This window comes from Cannabis sativa, chromosome 7 (genome assembly GCF_029168945.1).
Source record: "Cannabis sativa cultivar Pink pepper isolate KNU-18-1 chromosome 7, ASM2916894v1, whole genome shotgun sequence".
In the NCBI taxonomy this organism is placed as follows: Eukaryota; Viridiplantae; Streptophyta; class Magnoliopsida; order Rosales; family Cannabaceae; genus Cannabis; species Cannabis sativa.
In genome coordinates, this window is record NC_083607.1 from 61,539,563 (window position 1) to 61,562,244 (window position 22,682).

General features: G+C 31.4%; 1 protein-coding gene across 1 annotated transcript; it reads right to left on the reverse strand.

Moving 5' to 3' along the window:
* Window positions 1–2,477: 2,477 nt before the first annotated feature.
* LOC115697548 (MACPF domain-containing protein CAD1) lies at window positions 2,478–7,569 on the reverse strand. The gene is made up of 6 exons (XM_030624610.2): window positions 6,879–7,569; window positions 5,819–6,057; window positions 4,891–5,086; window positions 4,580–4,763; window positions 3,905–4,059; window positions 2,478–3,383 (listed from the first exon to the last, which is right to left on the reverse strand). Exons 1-6 carry the CDS (start codon window positions 7,170–7,172, stop codon window positions 2,724–2,726), a joined length of 1,728 nt encoding a protein of 575 aa, XP_030480470.2. The 5' UTR covers window positions 7,173–7,569; the 3' UTR covers window positions 2,478–2,723.
* Window positions 7,570–22,682: the final 15,113 nt, after the last annotated feature.

The window sequence follows — 22,682 nt, forward strand, 5'->3', positions numbered from 1 at the left end:
CAATATAATATTTTTTTCATTGTTATTTAATATAATACCATCAACCAAATGATTCATTAATGATTTATTTATAAATTTCAGATGGTTTTTTTCTTCAAAAATGTGTCATAGAGATTTTTTATTGTTGGACACAAGCATGTGCCTCTTTCTTCATTAGTCACTACCATTCACTTTAGACAACATATTAATATATAGATACTAAAACTGTCATGACAGTCTTAAATTAATTAAACTATATAGATGTTGATATATAAAATAAAACTCAAATATGTCATTTTTGTAGCAGAGACTATTGGATTTTATAGTTTTGTTTAGGTGGGTCCAAATAAATAAACAAGAAAATAAAAATATTAATAAGGACTTATTTATATATGCCAAATTGTCTTATTGGGAATGTTCAAACAAGCTAGTCAAAGTAACCTCTTTTTTTTATTATTATTATAAAAAAGACATGTCAAGTAGTGCCTATAACTAAAGCCAATTATCTTGATAGTTAAGTTTTGGGGATCAATGTGGTCCATTACTATGAAAGATTATGGAAAATGTTAATTGGGAATCTTTGTTGTAGATTTCTTCCCTATTTTTATGGTCATTTTGATAATTTTGGAGATCACGTGCTAGCTATAAAGATTTTATACTTCAATCTGCTTTAATTAAGTCATCAGTAACTACTCGAGGATTTTCATCACACAAATGACACCACTTACAGCAAATTAGCCTCAGAAGGGCCAAGATAATCGAAAGATTGTAATAGGTTTCACCCAAACAAAAAAAGATATATTAGTAGAAGCAATTATTACCACTTGCACAATGTGGTTGGACTTTTTGAGACTATCTAATTAGATAACCATTTGTCACTTCTCCATATTACCACATATATACAATTTACAATTATTATGTATAGAGTCTACTTCTATCTAACAATATTGGTGAAGAGTAATTAGTGAAAATACCCTTGAAAAAAAAAAAGTAATGAGTGAAAATATTGTTTATTTTTAGTGTTACATTCTAAAATAATATTTTTATTAATTTTATAATTTTTTATCAAATAATATTTTAGATAGTTGTGAGTTGAGTATTTTTTTTATTGTGTGTTACACATAGTATTGAGTATGAGTGCATCTTAGTGAATAATATATATGTTTAAATTAATTTTCAAAAAAAAAATCTTATTTGGACATATTATGATGATAAAGTCAATGTAAGGTTTTAATTTAAGGCAACATGTATTTTTTTTTTTTGGTTATTATAATTCAAGTATAGAAGATGATATGTTTAATTCTAATTTTATAATAGTAGTTTTCCAGTAAAAATATTACCTGTCAGAATCAGAAGAGTCACTTTATGCGACCACATAATAATCATTATATACACACACCTAATATTTACAACAAATGAGGGACCAAAAATTGAAAATAATCAGAGATAAAATTTTGAAGACGATGACCTCGAATTACTGAGAGATATTGGGAACGCGAAAATAAAAAATTATTATCATCAAACTTAGCAAAAACTTTGTGAGCAAAACAACATGATTGAAGACTTGAGCTGTTTGAGCAGCTATTGAAGTTGAATCAAGAAGTAACAAAGAATAGAATAAGAAGAAAAAAAAAAAAAAAAAAAAAAGCTACTCTAACACCATGTTGAGAATGAAAACAAGAGAAAAATTAATGACATGTATATTCACATTAATAAATCAGCTGAAGATAGATAGTTAAAGTAAGATTCTAACTGAACACAGTCGACTAATATAATTGGACAAAGACGGTAAATAACAAAAACTTAACTAACTCTTGGTAAATCGACCTATCAAGCCACTCGCTAAACAGACTTTCATAACTTAAGAGTCCAGGGTTTGAATTCTCCCCAGATTCAAGCCCTCATAGTTATTTGCAATTTTCGAAATTATATATTATGTTGAGTTGTGTCGAGTTAGAAATTAGTATCATAAATATTGTGGACAATGTCACACATGGAATAAATGGTAGAGAATTGAGCCATATATAAGAACATGGGCTACTCCACTCATTGCCAATTGGTTTTGAGATGGAACCCCATGATTCTCAACATGGTATCAGAGCCATATCCCTTGCGGGCAAGTGATCATATCCGATCCGCACCTATACAGATAGTGACCATGTCCACTCTGATACGGTTCAAGATTGATGAGCAAAAAATAGCCATCATCTTGAGGGGGAATATTGTGGACAATGTCCCACATGGAATAAATGGTAGAGAATTGAGCCATATATAAGAACATGGGCTACTCCACTCATTGCCAATTGGTTTTGAGATGGAACCCCATAATTCTCAACAATAAAAAATGGACATTACCATTTCACGTTCGAGTTGTTGATAGTATGGTTAGATTCAAAATGAAGGAAAAAGAAAAAGACCTTAATATTCTACTAATGTTGTTCAATGAGAAAATATTATCATAAATATGAATTCATATCATTGTATGTATATCTATCAACTAAAACAACTATATATATTATTACTCAACAACAACATAACTTCTAGTTATAACAAATTATAAGAATGAAAAATCTCAGACAAATAATGATTGTTGTGACAGTAACCGAAAATGGTTTACAAACAAAATGAACATGTACAAAAGAACAGGATCATCAACTGCCTGTGCAAAGAATGCTCAACTAAAAATTCCTACTAAGAAAGCCTAAAAAAGTTACAAAATCCGAAGAAAGGGAGAAAAAAAATGGTCAGTAGTTCAGCAAAGAGTACTTCACTCGCATAACGATCTTTCCTTTGTCTACACCGAGCTTAGCACCTGTTACCAACCAATGACCGGGAATATCTTGTGGACCCTTTGACATTTCTGTCGAGTCAACAATTTTGGCGAGTTTTCCAGCTTGTGTTGAGCTATCTTCCTTTTTATCTTCTGGGGTTTTGTTGTTTACTTGTGATGATGATGATGATGATGAAGAACCGTCGGGTTTCTGTACTGAAGATGGAGCGGTCGGGTTGTGATCCCAAACAGATCGCCTTATTGTGCAACCGGGTACTTTGCAGAAGAGGAGTTTGAGGTGTAAAACATTTTTGGCACCGAAATCCCAAACACCGAGCTGAGCTCCAGTTACTATGTGAACACCAGAAAGGTCTCCTATGCAAGACTCTGTAAACTCTATTGGTGCGGTGCTTACATGAGAGAAATTCTTCCATTTGATTGGTTCGAACCATCGGCTATCTTGCTCCTCTGGACCTTGCCACTTTGGTGCACCGATGGCTATGTGTGTATCCCAGTGAGGTTGGAGGATTTTGGGAAGAGACACTAAATGCTGTATATGTACGGTGAGTCGGTTCTGCTTGATCCCTTCTAGAGCTAGTCTTAGCCCAGTGACTGGCTTTCGGCCAACTGTTACCTGTAAGAATATACAACCTTTCTTAAATAAAACTAACATATACACTTAAAATTGAAATGTTCAGTGCTTCCTATAAGTTTCCCACTTCTTTTAGTATTATTTCCCGAGCAAATACTATTTTAGACTGTGTTTTACAAAAATTAATCGGACGCTCTGTTTTATTAAATGATAAATCGAACTCTATATATTTCAAATGGTACGAAATAATACCTTAAACTCAATTTTCGTTATTTTTTTAATTATAGCTAAGCTGAAACTAGATTCTAGTACGAACAGATACAAAAAATGTAACTAATCTGGTCATAATACCTCAAAGTCGAGCTATTATTAAGTTTTATTTTGATAAAAAATTAACTCAGGTATTATTTTGTAAAATACAGAGTTTGAATTGTCTAATCGATAATATTTACAAAATACAGGGTCCAGAATAGAATTTATCTTTATTTAATATTCTCTGTTTCGATGAAATGGGGAAAAATATTATGTCTTCTACCACAAGTCTTAAAGAGTAAGAGATATACCTGATCAGGGCTGATATAAAGCTTGGGACCCATCAAACTAAACTGAAGAGACGAACAAACGGGCTCCTTTCTTTGCAGGTTATTCTGCTCGGGAGCCCAAACTCGAGCGATTTGAAAATCCAAAAAATACTGTAGATCTTCGATCGGTGGTTTGACTGGCCAAATATTTAAGAAAATAATGTCAAATATTTAACTTAAAGGACATACTTTGAACAAAGAATATATTATAGATATAAATCAAAGTTGGTAACTTGGTAGTATTAAGTATTAACATACAAATGGAAAAGTCAACAACTACTAATATATAAATAGTCAATGAGCTACAACACTTAAATATCTTCTAATAAACTACCAAATTACTTAGGCCTTGTTTGGTTGGGATTCTAAAAAAAGCTACTTTCGGGCTTCTGAAGCTCAGAAAACACTTTTACTACTGTTCGAGCAACTATTGAGTTTCAACTTTCAGTTCTAAAAGGTTTGTTTAACAAAAGCTAATTTTAGAAACTTTCTCAAAAAGAGCGTCCTGAGAAGCTAAAATCAGAAGCAGAAGCCGAGCCAAACTAAAGCTTTTCTCGTATAAAGAGCTGCTGCCCGTCACCTAACATGATAGATTAGGAAATAAAGCTATGTTCTTCATGTCTGGTTTGATAAAGTAAGTTTTAGATTGATTCTTACACTCCAAATATAGCTCGATCGCACGAGCTAAATGCTTTATTCCAGGTACTCCTTCAAGTAAAGAAACAATTGGAGTAAATGTCATGTTAATTACATCAGGTGCTGATCCTACAGTTTCTGCCCACTTCGAATGACTTTGCTCGAGATCATCTCCCCCTCGTCTTCTAAAAATTACTGTAACATCCTGCCGCAGAAAACTGAATTAGGAAGAGACTTTGGCCAAAAATAACAGATAATATACACTCAGTGTATGAAATTATCAACAGGAAAATTGATTTTTTTCGGTTAAGGAAATTGTTACAAATACTAACCTTGTCTTTGTATTTTAAAGGGCCGACGGTTGACTGACTATTCGAGTCCTGAAATCTATGATCGCCCATGTCTTTCACATAATTCTCTATATCCAATGCTGTCAAAGGGGATGACTGGTGTTGCCTTATGTAAACTACATCTCTTCCACCGATTGTTGCAGAAGTAACAATATGTGTTCCGAAATTTTCAATGAAACTGAAGAATGAAAGGGAGAAAAAACAATGGAATGTGTCTGTTAGTTTCTGTTATTCAAACCAAATTGTTCACAATATCAAAGATACGAAATAATGCCTGCAATCGGACATTTAAATACTTTATGAAAAGAGTTGCAGAACAAGTGGTTTTAAGGCGCCGTTCCTTCATAAACTGTTACTAGAGGCAAACACAAAACAGAGTTTTTCGGTGGACTATTTATCCATGTTACGGTTAAACTAGCATTTCAATACTAGTTTAGCTGATAATATATATCGAGTTCATTGGATTTTCTCGATTTACTTAAAAGGAAGTGACTGGTGGAGCTATGTGGCTGGCTTCACAAGGGAGTAGCTGGAATTGGAGAAAGGTTGTTATGGCGAAAGAGATTATTAAAGACAAAATGGAAAAAGATGACCTGCTTCAAATGAAATTTGGGGTGTCATTGTTATATTCGAAAATCTGGCCTAGAGTACAGAAAAAGATCTGGATTGCTATTGTTTGGAATAGATGTAGTGCTTCAAAGAATCAATTCATAGCTTGGCTGGCCACTTGGACTAGACTTCAAACAAGGGATAGGCTGTCTCGGTTTGGAGATACAAGCGAGGATACATGTTTGATTTGTGGAAGTGATATAGAAACTCATTCTCATTTGTTCTTGTTTGCTTACCAGCAAAAGATATCGAGTTCATAGGATTCAATGTTTTAATAAGTGTAAAGTGAAAGTGTTCTCACCTTGCCAATGCTGCAGGATCCCAAGAATAAGGAACGGCTCGCTTAACTTCCTCACGCAATACTAAATTCGGCTTTTCTAGTTTAACTTTAAAAAGAGGAATTATGTATCCAACCATGGCAAGAGATTTGGTAGTTGCAGCGTCAACTTGCCAGGAACCGGTAAAATTGAACATTGAATTGAAACTTCCAAGGGGAATGTTGCCCGAGATATCTGATTTCTTATTGAAGTACTCCGCCATCTGATAGTTCAAGCATTCAAGGAATAAGGTAAGTGGAATATCTTAAAAATAGTTTTAGGACTTCTTCACAGTCAAGGGAAAACAACAATGGAAATCGAAATCTTTTGAGAAGATTTAGTGAGCATTGTCTATCCATGAGAAAAGAAATTACAAACTCTAATGACGGCTTCTTAAACGTTGGCGAAGCTGGTTCCAATAACTAAAGAATCTTTGTAGAAAATCAATGAGTTTCAAAATATAGTTCCTAATATCATCATTGCCTCACACTAATGATGATTATTAACTAATAAAAACTGCCAACAAAGACATGGGAACACATCAATTTGAACTTAGAAGCTATAGAGTTCATGAATAGACTGGTTCAGCATTTGATATTCACATCAAATTGCAACCAAGATTATCAAAAACACATCATATTCACTAACAATAACTTACTAAATGAAAGAACAAGAGTGTATTTTTCACATTATGACATGAATAATTATGTTCTGAAAAACACTAATTATCAATGCCATTCTACCAAAAGCAATGTGGAGTTAAGAAGTTCAATCAATCTTCAATACTCCTAAAAGAAGCACCATTGAAAAGGGAATATAAGACCAAATAGAACCTTAAAAAGGAATGAAAGAAACAGAATTACCAATCCTAAAAACCCAATATTCAACATCAAATTTAAGTACTAAACACTTTGAAATAACTATCCAAGCAAACAGATTCAAATTCTCAATCTTCCCCAAATAGAAAGTTTTCATTTTTAGCAATACAACAAAACCAAAATCAAGAAGAAACAAAAACCCAAACAAATCAAAAATGAAAATTACCTCATGGAAATTGCAAACAGGAACTTTCTCAGTTGCTCTTTTACCAGGAGAGCAATCAATATCAGCTGGAACATTAGGTACAACAACTCCATTAGAGAGAACAAGATCCCTTTTTTCAACCTCATCAAGCTTCAATAGCCTTGACCCAGGTGCCCCTTTACAGTAAAGAAGCCTAATATCAGAAGTAACATCAAATCCCCTACCCAAAGCTTGGATTGAGTTACAAAGTGTGGTGGTCAAAGCATCTGAGCTTGAACTAGCTGTAACTACCCTCATTAACTTATTATCAGCCATGGTGGTTTGATTTTTGTTGGTTTGATTGGTCAATGGATTGATATCATTTTCTGAAGAAGAAGAAAAAAGATTGAATCTTTGTGCAATAAGAGGATGAAATATATCTGGGTTTTGAGTTTTTAAGCTTTTTTTGGGTTGGGTTTTGGTTCAATGGGGTTAAAGGTTGGACTTTTTGTGGAGTTGTTGAGAAAAGGGTTGATGATGGGGTTATGTTGTTGTGTTCTTTCTTCTTGTTCTTCTTCTTCTTATGCTTTTGACTGTAATAATGGCTAAAAACGCGTTTTTTATTTTGGGTTATAATATGTGACGTAGAATCTTAGGCACCATTCCAAGTTGACTGGTCTCATCTTTCTTTTTTGTTTTTGTAAAGTTTTGATTTTTGATTTATGTTTTTGGGAAGTTCCATGGTGCATCAATGTTTGATGATTTTTGACATCTAGATTGTTTTAAGGTTAAATATTAGGTTTATTAAGATTTTTGTCCCGAATTTTGATATATACCAAATTATGTTACTAAAATTTTAAGGTCGTTAAAAATGTTTTTAAATAATTGAGATTGTTGGATTTAAATTTAAGCGAATGATGATAGATATCAAAGTTTGGAGAGCATACATGGACAATTACAGAATTATTAAAATTGAATGAAATTGGACAAAAATTTTAAAATTCAACAATCTCAATAGGAGAATTTTTAACAATTAGAAAAGTTTAGAGGTATGATTTGGTACACATCAAAATTCAAAAGTAAAAATCCTAATTAACCTAAATAATATTGGGTAAGTCTATGTTGCACCTCCTAAAAGGGTGTTTCGATAGATCTCCTATCTATTTCGGCATACAAGAGAAATTTGTAGTTCAATTTTTTTCATGATCGTATACGTTATAGTTCTTTAGGATCACCTCTAAAATTTCAGAAAATTTTGAATAGTTTACAGTGTCAAAAATAAGATTTATATATTTTTGTTGCACGCGCGACTGTTTTTCATATATATATATTTTGAGTAACTATTTAAATCTTATTTTTTGCAATGTAAAATTTTTACAAGTGGTCTTAAATAGCTACAACGTATGCAATTATAAAAAGAAGTTAGATTAAAAAATTCTCATGAATGCCGAAACAAATAAGGATTGTACTAGAACAATCCTTTAGGGGGCCTACTATAAAAATTTCTAATAATATTTTGGATATTTTACAAAAATTATTGATTGGACCTTATGTTTTATTAAATAATAATTCAAACTGTGTTTTTCAAAATTATATGAAATAGACTTTGAACTTAATTTTTGTTAAAACTTAATAATAACCTGACCTAGAAGTGTTATGACAAGAATGTATATATTTTTTTTTGCATATGTTCGTGTTAGAAATTGGTTTCAAGTTGGTTATTTAAAAAAATGACAAAAATTGAGTTCAAGGTCTATTTTGTACCATTTTAAAAATACATGTATGAATTGTTATTTAACAAATCAGATGGTCTGATCTTTAATTTTTATAAAATACATGGTTTAAAATAGTATTTGCTCTAATTTTAATATTAATATTCTTTTATATAATAATATACAATGTATTTATTTAAAATATCTAGTAAATCTTTAAAAATTTCGAAAAATTTAACATGGTGAAAAAAGATTTCAAGCATTATGTTGCACTAGTGCATATTTTATTGTATGCACATTTGAATATACTTTCCAAATCTTATTTTTTATATTATAAATTAATTAAAATTTTTAAAATTTTGTAAAATATCTTAAAATCACTCTAATATATATTATTATATATATAAAATGAAATTATAATTATTCCAAAACACGATTGAGTGTGATGGATGAATGTTTACTACAAAGTCTTCCAAGTTCCAACAAACTACAATTACATAAAAGTCACACATACATTCCTTTCAAAAAAAGAAAAAAAAAGTCATACATTCCTTTTTAATATAAAGTGAACATAACAATATTCCCCTAATTATAGTGTTTGAAATGATGTATAATCAAGACTTTCTCTTAATAATAAATAAATGTCTTTTATATACATTAAATATATCTTGGATTTTAATGTAGACATATGTAGAATTTGTTTGCATTGGAAGGTTTTCTGCACCATAATTTAACTAGGGAACTAAGCCGCGCCTTGCGCGGATTTTTGGCCCTAGTTTTGTAAATTTTCTTATACTTGTTAAGTAATACCGATTAAGTAATATAATATAAAATATAATATTTGGATGTATATATATATATATTATAAATAAAGTAAAATTTTAAAATTATAAATATAAGGAAAAGAAGAGAACAAACAACAACACAATATATAGTCGTATGAGCTACTACTTTATTATAAACTCGGTACACATGAGATACTGAAGAGCATAAACAAAGACAAAAAAGATATTTGTTTGATGGTGTGGAAAAGTCATCTGAAACCTTCAATCAATCACATTCACTCAATAATTCCTCAATTCTACTTAGAAAGTGTTCATACGGGAAAGCATGAGAAAACTTGAAAGCAAAATAGACATGAACTTCACATACATAGAGTCACTTCACTCCATAAAATGCTAAAAATATTAGAATTATGAGTTTGAAAGAAAACCTAAACTAAAATAACATTTGTCAGAGAAACTTAAGATTGATTTCGAAAGGACCAAAAATATATCGTTTGATGTTTACAGTCTAAATGACTCTTTTTATATGCATATGTGGCTTTATGGTAATAATTATTTATTAATTGTTGAAATATAAAAATGTATGATGTATAATTTTTGCTAGGCATTTATGTATGTATAAATTCTCTAAAACCATAAGATTATTATAATTTAAAACCATAACCTCTTTTACATTAATTATTTTGCATGCATTTAAATTTATTTTATTTACTCAACGTTTCAAATATAATGTCTAAGGTTTAACATAGATTTTTTTTTCCTTTTTTTTTTTTTTTCTATTTTTATATAGAGACATAAATTATATGTTAATGATGCATTAGTATTTTTGTATAAGGTTAGACTTATGGTATTTTTTTTTTCCTTTTTTTTTTCTTTCTATATTATTAATTTATTTCAGTTTTAATTTTGTAGTCAGACTTATGGTATTCTTAATTAATAAAAATTAATCTATATCATTAATTTCTCAGTTTAAGTTTAATTTATCATTAATTTATGCAACCTAATCAACACCACAAAACTTAAACTGATAAATTAATGATATAGATTAATTTTTATTAATTAAGAATACCATAAGTCTGACTACAAAATTAAAACTGAAATAAATTAATAATATAGATTAACTTTTATTAATTAAGAATGCCATAAATCTTTTAATACGTTGGTATTATTGAATAATACGTTGGTATTATTGAATAATACGATGTTTTTACTATATTATTAGTAGTTAGTAGATTATTAACAATTTAAAAGAATAAAAGTGAATAAAAAATTGAAAAATAGAAAAAATAGATTAGGTAGAAAAAAGAAAGATTAGAGTGCCACCTCATCAACCCTAACAACACAATTATAGATATATATAGATAGCTTTGATATCTTTCATAATTTAAAGCCTTTTGTGTTTGTAATCACGATTTATTCTTAATTATTTAGGGTAGTTTTATAGTATTATTCATGTTAATATGAGATTACCCGGATGCTATTGCTAAGAGAAGTGGTCCATTTTGTACTTATAATTTCTACCTCAACGGATTTTTAATTTTGACATATAAATATTTTAAGTATTTTTTATTATATTAAAATAGATTAATTTACTATTTTTCTTTGGTATTATATATCTATTTTTATTATTTTGTAGGTTGATCGATTTTCGTTGAAGGCCTATAATTACAAAAATTTTACTGATAAGTTTAATTTTAAAATAATATATAGAAGAGTCATTTTCTTATAAGTATTAAGAATTTTCTTTTATCAATTTTATTAATATCAGTATTAGGGGCTAATTATATTTTCTTGTCTTATTTTATTTTGTAGATATTTAATTTACAAACTAACTATGACACGTTATTGTGTTGGGCGTGCTAAATGTATTGTCTAAATTTTTTGGAGATAGTTTTGATAAATAATGGTTCACAATCTTTTAGTTGTGGCTTTTGATTTGGCTAAGCATGAGTGTTTATTGGATCACATTTAATATTTTTAGGTCTATCTAGATCTGATCCAATTATATGTTGGACGTTAGATTTTATCATATGATTCGAACTAATTAGTTTCAATCATCTAGATGTTGAATTGGATCTATTCTGTCTATTATATGCATTTCTTGTATTTTTAGTGGTTTAATTTAAGTTTATTCAATATTTTAGACTTAGTATTTATTAGATCGGATTGGATCCATCTAATATTTTAGATCCAAAACTATCTATTGAATTGAATTTGATCCATCCAATTAAATAATGTTAATTTTCATATACACATGCATATTGTAAAGTCTTTTTTTTGGCAAGTTAGTTGTCAAAATATTTTTTCTTTTATGGTAAGATTCTTGTGCATTCAAAACCGATTTCTTACCTTGTTTATTCGGATTGTAGTTGCCATTTTCCTTGTTTGGAAAGTTGCACTTTCAGCTGAACTTTCCTTTGTTGAAAACTTCTCAAAAGAGAAGGAATTCTCTTTTGGAAAGTTGTCTTTTTTAGGGAAACTTTGTTTATTGCCTTTTCCTTATTGATTTCGATTGTATCTTGATACAATCAGAATATCTAATCTATTTTTGGCAGGAATCAAGCATTGAAAGAAGATCGGACCCGATTTTAGTAAGTTTCCCGATTACGAGTCGGTCTGTTGCGTCGACAAGATACGATGTAGCAGATCGTGTTTCTTTAGGAAAGTTTTTGTACAGCTGCTAATTCGAACTTGTGGTTGCCTCTTTGGTTTCTATGATCTATAAATAGAGCCTAGAGAGCAACCATTCGAATTACCTCTTCCATTATTCATTTTCTACATTTATCTTTTGAGAGAAGAGAGTCTTTCTTTGTTTTGTGAGAGCCTAGTTGTTCATCTAGGTTCTAGTTGTTCTATTTCTGTTCTTACTCTATCCTAGAGGTTGTGAAGAACTACTTGACTGAACAAGAGATTGGTCTTCGGGAGAAGACTTGATAAAGCCTTACTTCGGGAGGAAGTAAGCACTTGGTCTTCGGGAGAAGACTTGTTGAAGCCTTACTTCGGGAGGAAGTAAGCACTTGGTCTTCGGGAGAAGACTTGTTGAAGCCTTACTTCGGGAGGAAGTAAGCACTCACACTTCAAAGACGAAGGGAGTTCGGGCTTGAAGGTGTTTCAAGAAGTCAGATTCATAAAGTGGATTACAAAGGATTGCGACAATACTTTAGAGGGAGTCTAAACTTGTTTAAGTCAATTGTCTTTGTAATTTTGATACTTTATTAATTGATTTCATTTTACGGCGTGGCCGAGTGAATTAGGAGTGTTCGGGAGAACACTGATACCACGTATAAATCTCTTGTGTCAAGTTATTTATTTTTCCGGCAAATATTTATATTCTTTGTTCGATTCTATTTGTAGCGAATTACTTTCTGCTGCTGCAAACGCGTACAGTTTTTATATTTTCGTATATACAACTGACATTTGCAAAAACACGGTTTTTCAATTGGTATCAGAGCGGGACACTAAACTCTTAGTGTGGTCCTTTCAACATTTTCTTGTGTTTTTGCAATATGTTTCCCTTTGTAGAAGGAACTTCTATTGTTCGCCCACCACTCCTCAATGATTCCAACTATCCTTATTGGAAGGTTAGAATGAGAGCCTTTATCAAGTCTCAAAATGAGAAAGCATGGAGGATGGTTCTTTCAGGATGGTCTCCTCTTGTTGTGGTAGATTCCGAAGGTAATTCTAAATTAAAATGCGAACTTGAATGGTCTATTGAAGATGATAAATTGTCTGCTTATAATAGCAAAGCTTTACATGCCATATTTAATGGAGTAGGTGAAGGTTATATTAAGCTTATATCTTCTTGTGAATCTGCTAAGGATGCTTGGCAGATCCTTCAAACACAGTTTGAAGGAACTTCTGATGTTAAGCGTTCTAGATATATTATGCTTCAGACCAAATTTGATGATCTTAGGATGTCAGATAATGAAACCCTAACTGAATTCTATGAAAAACTATCTGATATTGCTAATGAATATTTTGCTCTTGGTGAAAAACTTGATGATTCTGTTCTTGTGAGAAAAATTGTTAGAGTTCTTCCAGAGAGGTTCGATACTAAACTTTTAGCAATGGAGGAGGCTAAAGACTTTAGCACAATGAAGGTGGAAGAATTAATGGGTTCTTTGCGCACTTTTGAATTGAATCAGCAAATCGAAGCAAAAGGACAAACCCAAGTCCATTCTTGATAGAGGTAAAGGTATTGCTTTTAATGTTGCTGAAAAAGAAACTTCAGATGATGAAGAAGATGATGAGATGGAAGTTTTAACTAAAAACTTTCAAAAATACATAAAAAAGATAAGTGACAAAAAGAATTTTCCAAAATTCTCCAAAGGTAATATTTTTTCAAAACCTTCAATGACTAACAAAAAGGGAATTCAGTGCAGGGAATGCGATGGTTTTGGACATATTCAATCTGAATGTGCAAATACATTGAAAAAGAATAAGAAAAGTTTCAATGTCACATGGAGTGACGATGAAATGATAGTGATGAAGATATTTCTAAAAATGTTGCACTAACCTCAGTTTCTTCCAAGTTTGTTTGTGATTCACAGGTGAAAGAAAGATTGGTATGTTTGAATAATACCATTGAAAAAGAAAATTCTAATTCTGATTCTGATGAATCTGACATCTGTGAGGAGTCTCTGGCTGAGTCTTACAAGAATGCAGGTCAAAGAGGCTTTGCTGGCCTTGAATCGGCTAAGCAGGTAAGTACTCCTATGAGCACCACACTGAAATTAACAAAAGATGAGAATGGAGTAAAGGTAGACACTACACTCTATCGTAGCATGATTGGAAGTCTTTTGTATTTAGCGCTAGTTGTCACGATATACATTACAGTGTGGGAGTGTGTCTTAGATATCAAAGTAATCCTATGGAATCTCATGTATCGAGTTTGTAAAAAGGATTATTAGATATGTTAATAGCACTCCTGATTATGGAATTTGGTACTCGAAAGATACCAATTCAAATCTTGCTTGTTTTAGTAATGCAGATTGGGCAGGAAATGCTGATGATCGAAAGAGCACAAATGGAGGGTGTTTCTTTCTTGGGAATAATCTAGTATCTTGGCATAGCAAGAAACAGAATTCCATCTCCTTATCCACTGCCGAAGCTGAGTACATCGCTGCTGGCAGTTGTTGTACTCAACTATTGTGGTTGAAGCAAATGTTGATTGATCATGGGTTTGAATTGGGTGTTTTGACTATTTTTTGTGACAATACTAGTGCCATAAATATTTCCAAAAATCCTGTTCAACATTCTAGAACAAAGCTCATTGATATAAGACACCACTTTATCAGGGAAATTGTTGAAAATAAATCATTGCAATTAGAATATGTTGATAATGAAAAACAATTAGCTGATATTTTCACAAAGGCCCTAGATGCAAGTCGCTTTGACTCCCTCAGAAAGTCTTTGGGAGTTTGCATTGTTTAATTTTATCTGTTCATAATTTTTGTACAATAGTGTTATGTGATTCATCTCTAGCTCTTAATCTTCTATCATTGTATTTTGACAAATCATGTTTATACTTTTGGATTATAATTAGTTAGGATCTCAGTCTGATCATACTTTGTGATGTTGTGTTAAAAGGTTCATGTTACTCTTTATGTGTGTCTAGGATTAAATAATGTTCTTATACAGAGTTGAGCAATTTTTTGTTTCAGTCTTGTCAGGCCCCTTGCTGGAATAGAGCTACCCATACTGAGGTGTGAAAGCCATCTGATGAGTAAGCTGGAACATTGTAATTAACAACTATGATGAGGATGCACTACCATAGAAAAGGGCTACCTTCAGTATGGTGTGAAAGCATCCAGTTGCGGGATCAAATTGAAAAAGGCGAAAATGAAAAATCTTGCCAAGGACAATGATCCTATTTTCACTGCACACACTTATGTCTGACAAGTGTGTTCAAATCTGTAAGTCTCCTCTATTAAAATTAAATTGATAATCCTGGTTCACAATTTTCAGTAACATGCATATCTTTTTCCTCAACATCAATTAAGTATGATTATTTCATGAGATACTAATTAGTTATTTTCCTTAAAAACATAACATGTATTTTATTTTGTCAATTGTCAATGATATTTGATTTCTTTGCTTGATTCGAATCACATATATTTATTGTAGACATTGTATTTTATTTTCGGTTTTAATAAAAAATAAAAAAAAAAAAGAGGGAGGCGTGTGACTTGCTTCATGGGTTAAGAAAATCTTGTGCATAAATGGTAAGTATCAACATTCATTCTTCTTTGATTTATTTTGATATTTTTCCAAGTAAAGATTAATCTTTATATGGTAATGTGTCTTTAATCTTGAAAGATTGACTTATTTTTGGAAATATTGTTGGTAATTCTAGTTTCCTTTTTTTTTTTTTAAAAAAAAAAGGGAAAGAAGTTGCAAGGAGTGGGCAGTTACCTTTTGTAATCGTGGGCTGGTGGTTTCTCAAATATTTTGAAATTGGTTTCCTTTTTGCTAAACTCTCCCATGTTTATTTCAACCAATTTTTGTCATTTACTCTCACCACCTACCTGATTCTATTTCTTTGTCTCTCTTGCTTGTTTGCTGTTCATTGTCTCTTTTACATCAAAATGGTGAGAACAAAGAACCTAGGGCATCCCAAAAAGGAAAATGGTGGAATCTAAACAAGCCCCCTCCAATGCTCTTCTTGCTGCTCCAATCGTCTTGCTGCCATGGAGGAGGTTCAACAAGAGATGTCCAAGCAGTTGTCCTCATTGATCAAGCTTTATGGGGCATAAGTTTTCTTCCTTTTTGTTTTTGTTGGACATATTTCTATCTTTTCATTTCTTTTTGTCTTTGGCCCTTATAGATAAACAAAAAGGGGGAGTAATTGTATACTCAACTGTCTAGGGGGAGTTGAGGTTTGTGTTTGTGTTCATCTTTGGTCAAAGTTAGCTGTTTATTTTGGTTTAATGTTGTGCTTCTCAGGGGGAGTTTTTATGTTTATTTTGCTAACTTTGTTTTGTATGTGTTTGTTAATTAATAATATTTTGATTATCTAAAGTGCCAAAGGGGGAGATTGTTAGGTCCTTTTTTGGCAATTTAGTTGTCAAAATATTTCTTAATTAATGTGCATTTTATTGAGCATTCAATTTGTTTTTATCAACTCTAGACCCTTTTTCCAGGGGGAGTTGTGCTTGGTACTTGTGAATTTATTTGGTTTAAAAGTTAGCATGTTTCTTTAGTTATTGTTGGTTTTCGATTGTGTTACTCAGGGGGAGTAGTTATTTGTTATGGCTAACTTCAATTTGCAGGTACTTTGTGTTAAAAAATATTTTGTTCATCTAAAGTGCCAAAGGGGGAGATTGTAAAGTCTTTTTTTTGGCAAGTTAGTTGTCAAAATATTTTTTCTTTTATGGTAAGATTCTTGTGCATTCAAAACCGATTTCTTACCTTGTTTATTCGGATTGTAGTTGCCATTTTCCTTGTTTGGAAAGTTGCACTTTCAGCTGAACTTTCCTTTGTTGAAAACTTCTCAAAAGAGAAGGAATTCTCTTTTGGAAAGTTGTCTTTTTTAGGGAAACTTTGTTTATTGCCTTTTCCTTATTGATTTCGATTGTATCTTGATACAATCAGAATATCTAATCTATTTTTGGCAGGAATCAAGCATTGAAAGAAGATCGGACCCGATTTTAGTAAGTTTCCCGATTCGTCGGATCTCTTTGCGTCGACAAGATACGATGTAGCGGATCGTGTTTCTTTAGGAAAGTTTTTGTACGGTACTAATTCGAACTTGTGGTTGCCTCTTTGGTTTCTATGATCTATAAATAGAGCCTAGAGAGCAACCATTCGAATTACCTCTTCCATTATTCATTTTCTACATTTATCTTTTGAGAGAAGAGAGTCTTTCTTTGTTTTGTGAGAGCCTAGTTGTTCATCTAGGTTCTAGTTGTTCTATTTCTGTTCTTACTCTATCCTAGAGGTTGTGAAGAACTACTTGACTGAACAAGAGATTGGTCTTCGGGAGAAGACTTGATAAAGCCTTACTTCGGGAGGAAGTAAGCACTTGGTCTTCGGGAGAAGACTTGTTGAAGCCTTACTTCGGGAGGAAGTAAGCACTTGGTCTTCGGGAGAAGACTTGTTGAAGCCTTACTTCGGGAGGAAGTAAGCACTCGCACTTCAAAGACGAAGGGAGTTCGGGCTTGAAGGTGTTTCAAGAAGTCAGATTCATAAAGTGGATTACAAAGGATTGCGACAATACTTTAGAGGGAGTCTAAACTTGTTTAAGTCAATTGTCTTTGTAATTTTGATACTTTATTAATTGATTTCATTCTCTGGGCGTGGCCCCGTGGACTAGGAGTGTTCGGGAGAACACTGATACCACGTATAAATCTCTTGTGTCAAGTTATTTATTTTTCCAACAAATATTTATATTCTGCCTGTTCAGTTCTGCTGTAGCAGAATTACTTTCTGCTGCTGCAAACGCGTACAGTTTTTATATTTTCGTATATACAACTGACATTTGCAAAAACACGGTTTTTCACATATTATTTTTTATGACTAACAATATAAAATTTAATTACTCATTCAAATTAAATGAAAATATTAATTAGTTTGATTGGATGTTGGATGGATTTTAAGCACTTCGTTCAACATCCGATCCGATTCAATTGAATATTTAAAAATAACATCCAATTTAATTCGATTACAATTAGATATTCAATATTACGGTCGATTGTAATTGAATTAATCAATTGTGAATTTGATCGATTTATGCACAACCCTAAGCATATTCTTTGGTTAGAGTTACCAATCTTTCTGTTTCGTTAAATGGTAATTTATTTAAACTTTTTTTTTTTTTTGATAAATGAGTAAGTTCATTGAATTGTCAAACAAAACTACACACAAAGTCTTTACATAGCAATACAGTCATGAAACCACTGTAAATCTGCTTCACTTGTATTTTTTTTGTTCCTGTGTGTAATATCCTAAGGTCTTGACAATACATTAAGGTTTTATTTGAATTTGCTTACACCCCTAAGGTCTTGGAAAATCCCATGATACCAACTTTACAAAATAAAATAACATCAGGAGCAAATAAATGGATGTGTAATCATCTTTACAAACTGGAATCAAATCATCTGCAAAACAAAGATGACTCAATTTCAAATCCTTGTACCTATGATGAAACCGAAACCATCTTGGTTGCCACCTTTGCCAAAGTTCTTGAGAGGCACTCCATTCCTATGACAAAATAATAACAGTGATAAAATGTTACCTTGCCTTAGGCCTTTCTTTGATTCAAAGAACCCATGAAAAAACCCATTCAACTTCGAAGAGAATTTAGGAGTGCGAACATAAACCATAACTAAGCGAATGAATCTCACGTGAAATTTCAGAGCATGCAACATTTCCTCAATAAAGTCTCACTCAACTGGATCATAGGCACCTTCTATAGATCCATTTTAATCACACAACTAGGTTGCATACTTTTTCGCCCACATCTTAACAAATCATGATATTGTGAGCTATGAATCTTCCATGAATCGTGAACTCACCTTGATTTTGAGAAATTAGATTTGGTAAATTGGATTTAAGACGACCACACAACATCTTCGTATAGCTACTTTATAGAAAACATCAAAACATGAAATAGGCCTAAAATCGCCAACCCTATATGGACAATTTGTTTTTGGAATAAGTGTGATAGTCCTATTATTGACTTGTCTTAGCAAATGACCTGAATGTAAAAAAGACAGAATAGTTGCCCTAATTTTCTCTGCCTATCCCTCATCTTATTAATTACCCAACAAATCCTGGTAATAAGATTAACAACATGAATCATTTACAGTTCTTTAAACTTGATTACACATTGTTATATGAGCTCTAGGAGCCTTTAAACATTGATAAAAAATTCAAGTGTTATCATCTCCTTCCTTTAACCAATGGTCTTTGCTTTTTGCTTTAAAAAGAAAATGGTACATTGAGTTTAATTTGGGTATAATTGTTTTATGATTAGGATTAAATTAGAAACTAAATCATTTCATTATCGTTAAGGTTAGGGAAAGAAAAATTAACATAACATTTTTAAAAAACAACCACGAGTCTCAATTTTTATTTATTTATTTTGGTTGAGAAAAATTGAAATTTTCATTAATAGGTAAATCGAACAGAGTCTAATACAATTACATGATGATATTGCTAATAGAGCAAAATCAACAGAAATAGGCTAATCACGCCTCTTGTAATACAAAGAGAGAAAGCCCTAATAGCACTTTTAACCAAAAGTCTACCAATAAACCGCTAGTGGTGAAGCATCAAAAGAGAGCAAAGAATGCAAGATTTTCAACCTGAATAAATATATGACAATTCACACATATTAATGATTATAACTCAAAGATCTTCCAATAAAAATTGGATAATAACAACCCGACTATTCAAACTCATATACAAGAAAATAGCAAGGTCAACCATGTCTATAACAATTCTAATGAAGGTTATATGCACATAACATGGGGTCAATAACAATCTAGGAATCCCATATGGAGAGTGGTAGCCATATCACCCACACCAAAGTGCCTTAAGCCATTTGAGAGCACACCAACAACCCAACAAGAGACAAAACTAACAAACATCACCGTAAACAAATTATCCCTACTACAAAACCCATAGTAGAGTGGTGTTGGAGCACCATTATTATAAGAAATTAAAAGTTCAAAAAAAAAAAAAAAACAAAGCAAAGAAAATAACAAGACAAGAATATCCAATATTGATACAACCTAGTGAGCATTCCAAACCCTCCATGCTTCTCTCAACCCATACCAGTGCTTCCTGAACTCGATCCTCCACCTCCAACCACCACCACCCTGACCTACTCACTGCCCCGATGACCAGTCTCCCTCCCAAACCCAGATCATCGCCTACAAGTCATTAGAATGAACCAACTCCTAAACCGTATATGGAGTTTGCCAAAACCATATTTGAAGAGCAAATGACCATCTGAACCCACAAAGAAGACCACATCCTAGCGACCATGCCCTACCAAAATAGCTACATTTAGTGATAGCATTTTAGTCACAACATAAATTTTTCGTGATTAAATGTGACTTTTAGTCACAACAAAAAAATTATTTGTACTAAAACATAGTATTTAAATACAAGTTGTCACTAATTTAGTTTTAGTCACAACACGCATTGTGACTAAAAAATACATTTAGTCACAACATATTGTGATTTTTGTGACTAATACCTTTAGCCACACACCTTTTAGTCATAACATAGAAATGTTAATTTATAATTAGTTACAATTTTTTCATATTTCGTCATAAGTATTGTTGTGACTAAACATAAGATTTTTTGTAGTGATATGAAACCCCACACCCAGAGAGCAAAACGTCAAAAAGGAAAATACATACATGAAAGACAGGAGATCACCACATCGTGGAATTGAATTAGTGAAGGCAGTCCCGACTAGAGCCACGCCCAAGGCCAATGAAGGTGGATGCAGTTGGGAAAAAAAAATAAGAGTGGCAACTAGAGAGAATTAATAGGAAACCCTAGCAAACCAAATATGTTTAATAGACAATTACCACAAGTCTCAATTGCTATCAATAATATTTACAAAATACAAAATAAAAAATACATCTTTCACAATTTAGTACAAAATTATTCACTAATAAATAATAATATATATATAATTTATTCTCTAAAAACATTTAAGCATTTTGTAAGTTTTATGAGGAAAAAAAAATAATAACAATTATTAAATGTAAAATAATAATAATATATAAATAAATTAATTTTTTTAAATATAAAATTTAGTTAGGTTATTTTTTTTTAATTATTATTAATTATAGGTCCATCGTTCTTGTTTTTTTAATTTGTTTTATAATACTCTAGTATTTTTAAAGACATCTCAAACTTTTATTCATCTCAAATCAGTCACCAAAACAGAGGTTAATAACTCCGAGGTAGCATCAACACCAGAAAAAAAATACAATCAACAGTAAAAAGAGCGGTTCTAACAACAATACGAGCGACTCATTTCACAAATCGCTTTACAAAGAACAAACTAACAAAAGATAACTCTCAGAGAAGTAATTTACAATCCGTAATTTATACTCTTTATAGTTAATATTTTATCTTCACTAAAAGGTTGGATTAAGAGTTACTCCACAATTAACATTAATAAAAATATTAGGTTTATCACATACAATAACATTATGTATAATATATAAATTTTATAATCAGATTTTTCTTATAAATAAACTTACAGTTTTTATTCAAATAATTTCGATCATCACATGATAAAAGAGGAGCAAAGAAAGATGGAAAAAAAATAAAAATAAAATTTGTATATTAAATTTTGTTGAATGAATTAATGTGCAATTGAATAGAATACCAAAAGACTTTAAAGTAAACTCCTATAATTAACAGCTTTAACTACCCCAACTAATTACTCTTACCAAACAAGTAATGCTTAATAATCCCAACCCTTAAATAAAATGTCCTTAAAGAAAATTTAGTTACAAAACATATTTTAGCATACTCTAAGCTTGTCTTAGCTTCTTTGTCTTCGGTTCTCGATACGACTTTTCTTCTTCTTGTTCGCTTTCTTCTTCTTCATCTTTCTTCAAAAATAATCCCAATTTTGTTAACGGCATCCCAGATAATATGTTAGAAGAAGAATAGATTTGCCATTTGGAATTTCTTTCAACATATCTACATGACGGTTTGTACCCACATAACTTTTCAAGTTCTAAGAAATCCTTAAGGTTTTGACCAGTATGATCAACTTGTGTCACCTGTGTTGATTATGATCATAAAACAATATTAGTTAGTTTATAAGTTATTAGTTATTACATAACAATCAATTAAGATACCAATTAAACACAAAAATATGATAACAAACCTTTTCAATTAGAGCTAAGTGAGCTTTTCTTTCTCTAATTAGTCGTTGTAAATTCTCCATTTTTTCTTTTTCTTCTCTCTCCTTTTGTCGTTGTAAGTTGACAAATTTTTCTCTTTCTTCTCTTTCTCTTTGTCTTTGTAAGTTGACCATTTTTTCTCTTTCTTCTCTTTCTTTCTCTCGTTGTAAGTTGACAATTTTTTCTCTTTCTTCTCTTTTTTTCTGTTGTTGTAAGTTGACAAAATTTTTTCTTTCTTCTCTTTCTTTCCGTCGTTGTAAGTTGACAATTTTTTCTCTGTCTTCTCTTTCTTTCTGTCGTTGTAAGTTGACAATTTTTTCTCTTTTTTCTCTTTCTTTCTGTCGTTGTAAGTTGACAAATTTTTCTCTTTCTTCTCTTTCTTTCTGTCGTTGTAAGTTGACAAATTTTTCTCTTTCTTCTCTTTCTCTCTGTCTTTGTAAGTTAACAATTTTTTCTCTTTCTTTT

Coding starts and splice junctions, on each gene's coding strand:
- LOC115697548 (XM_030624610.2), bottom strand. CDS start 7,172: ATGGCTGATAATAAGTTAATGAGGGTAGTTACAGCTAGTTCAAGCTCA. Junction 4,764..4,890: donor CTTTAAAATACAAAGACAAG/GTTAGTATTTGT, acceptor TTTCTGCGGCAG/GATGTTACAGTAATTTTTAG. Junction 4,060..4,579: donor GATCGAGCTATATTTGGAGT/GTAAGAATCAAT, acceptor ATATTTGGCCAG/TCAAACCACCGATCGAAGAT.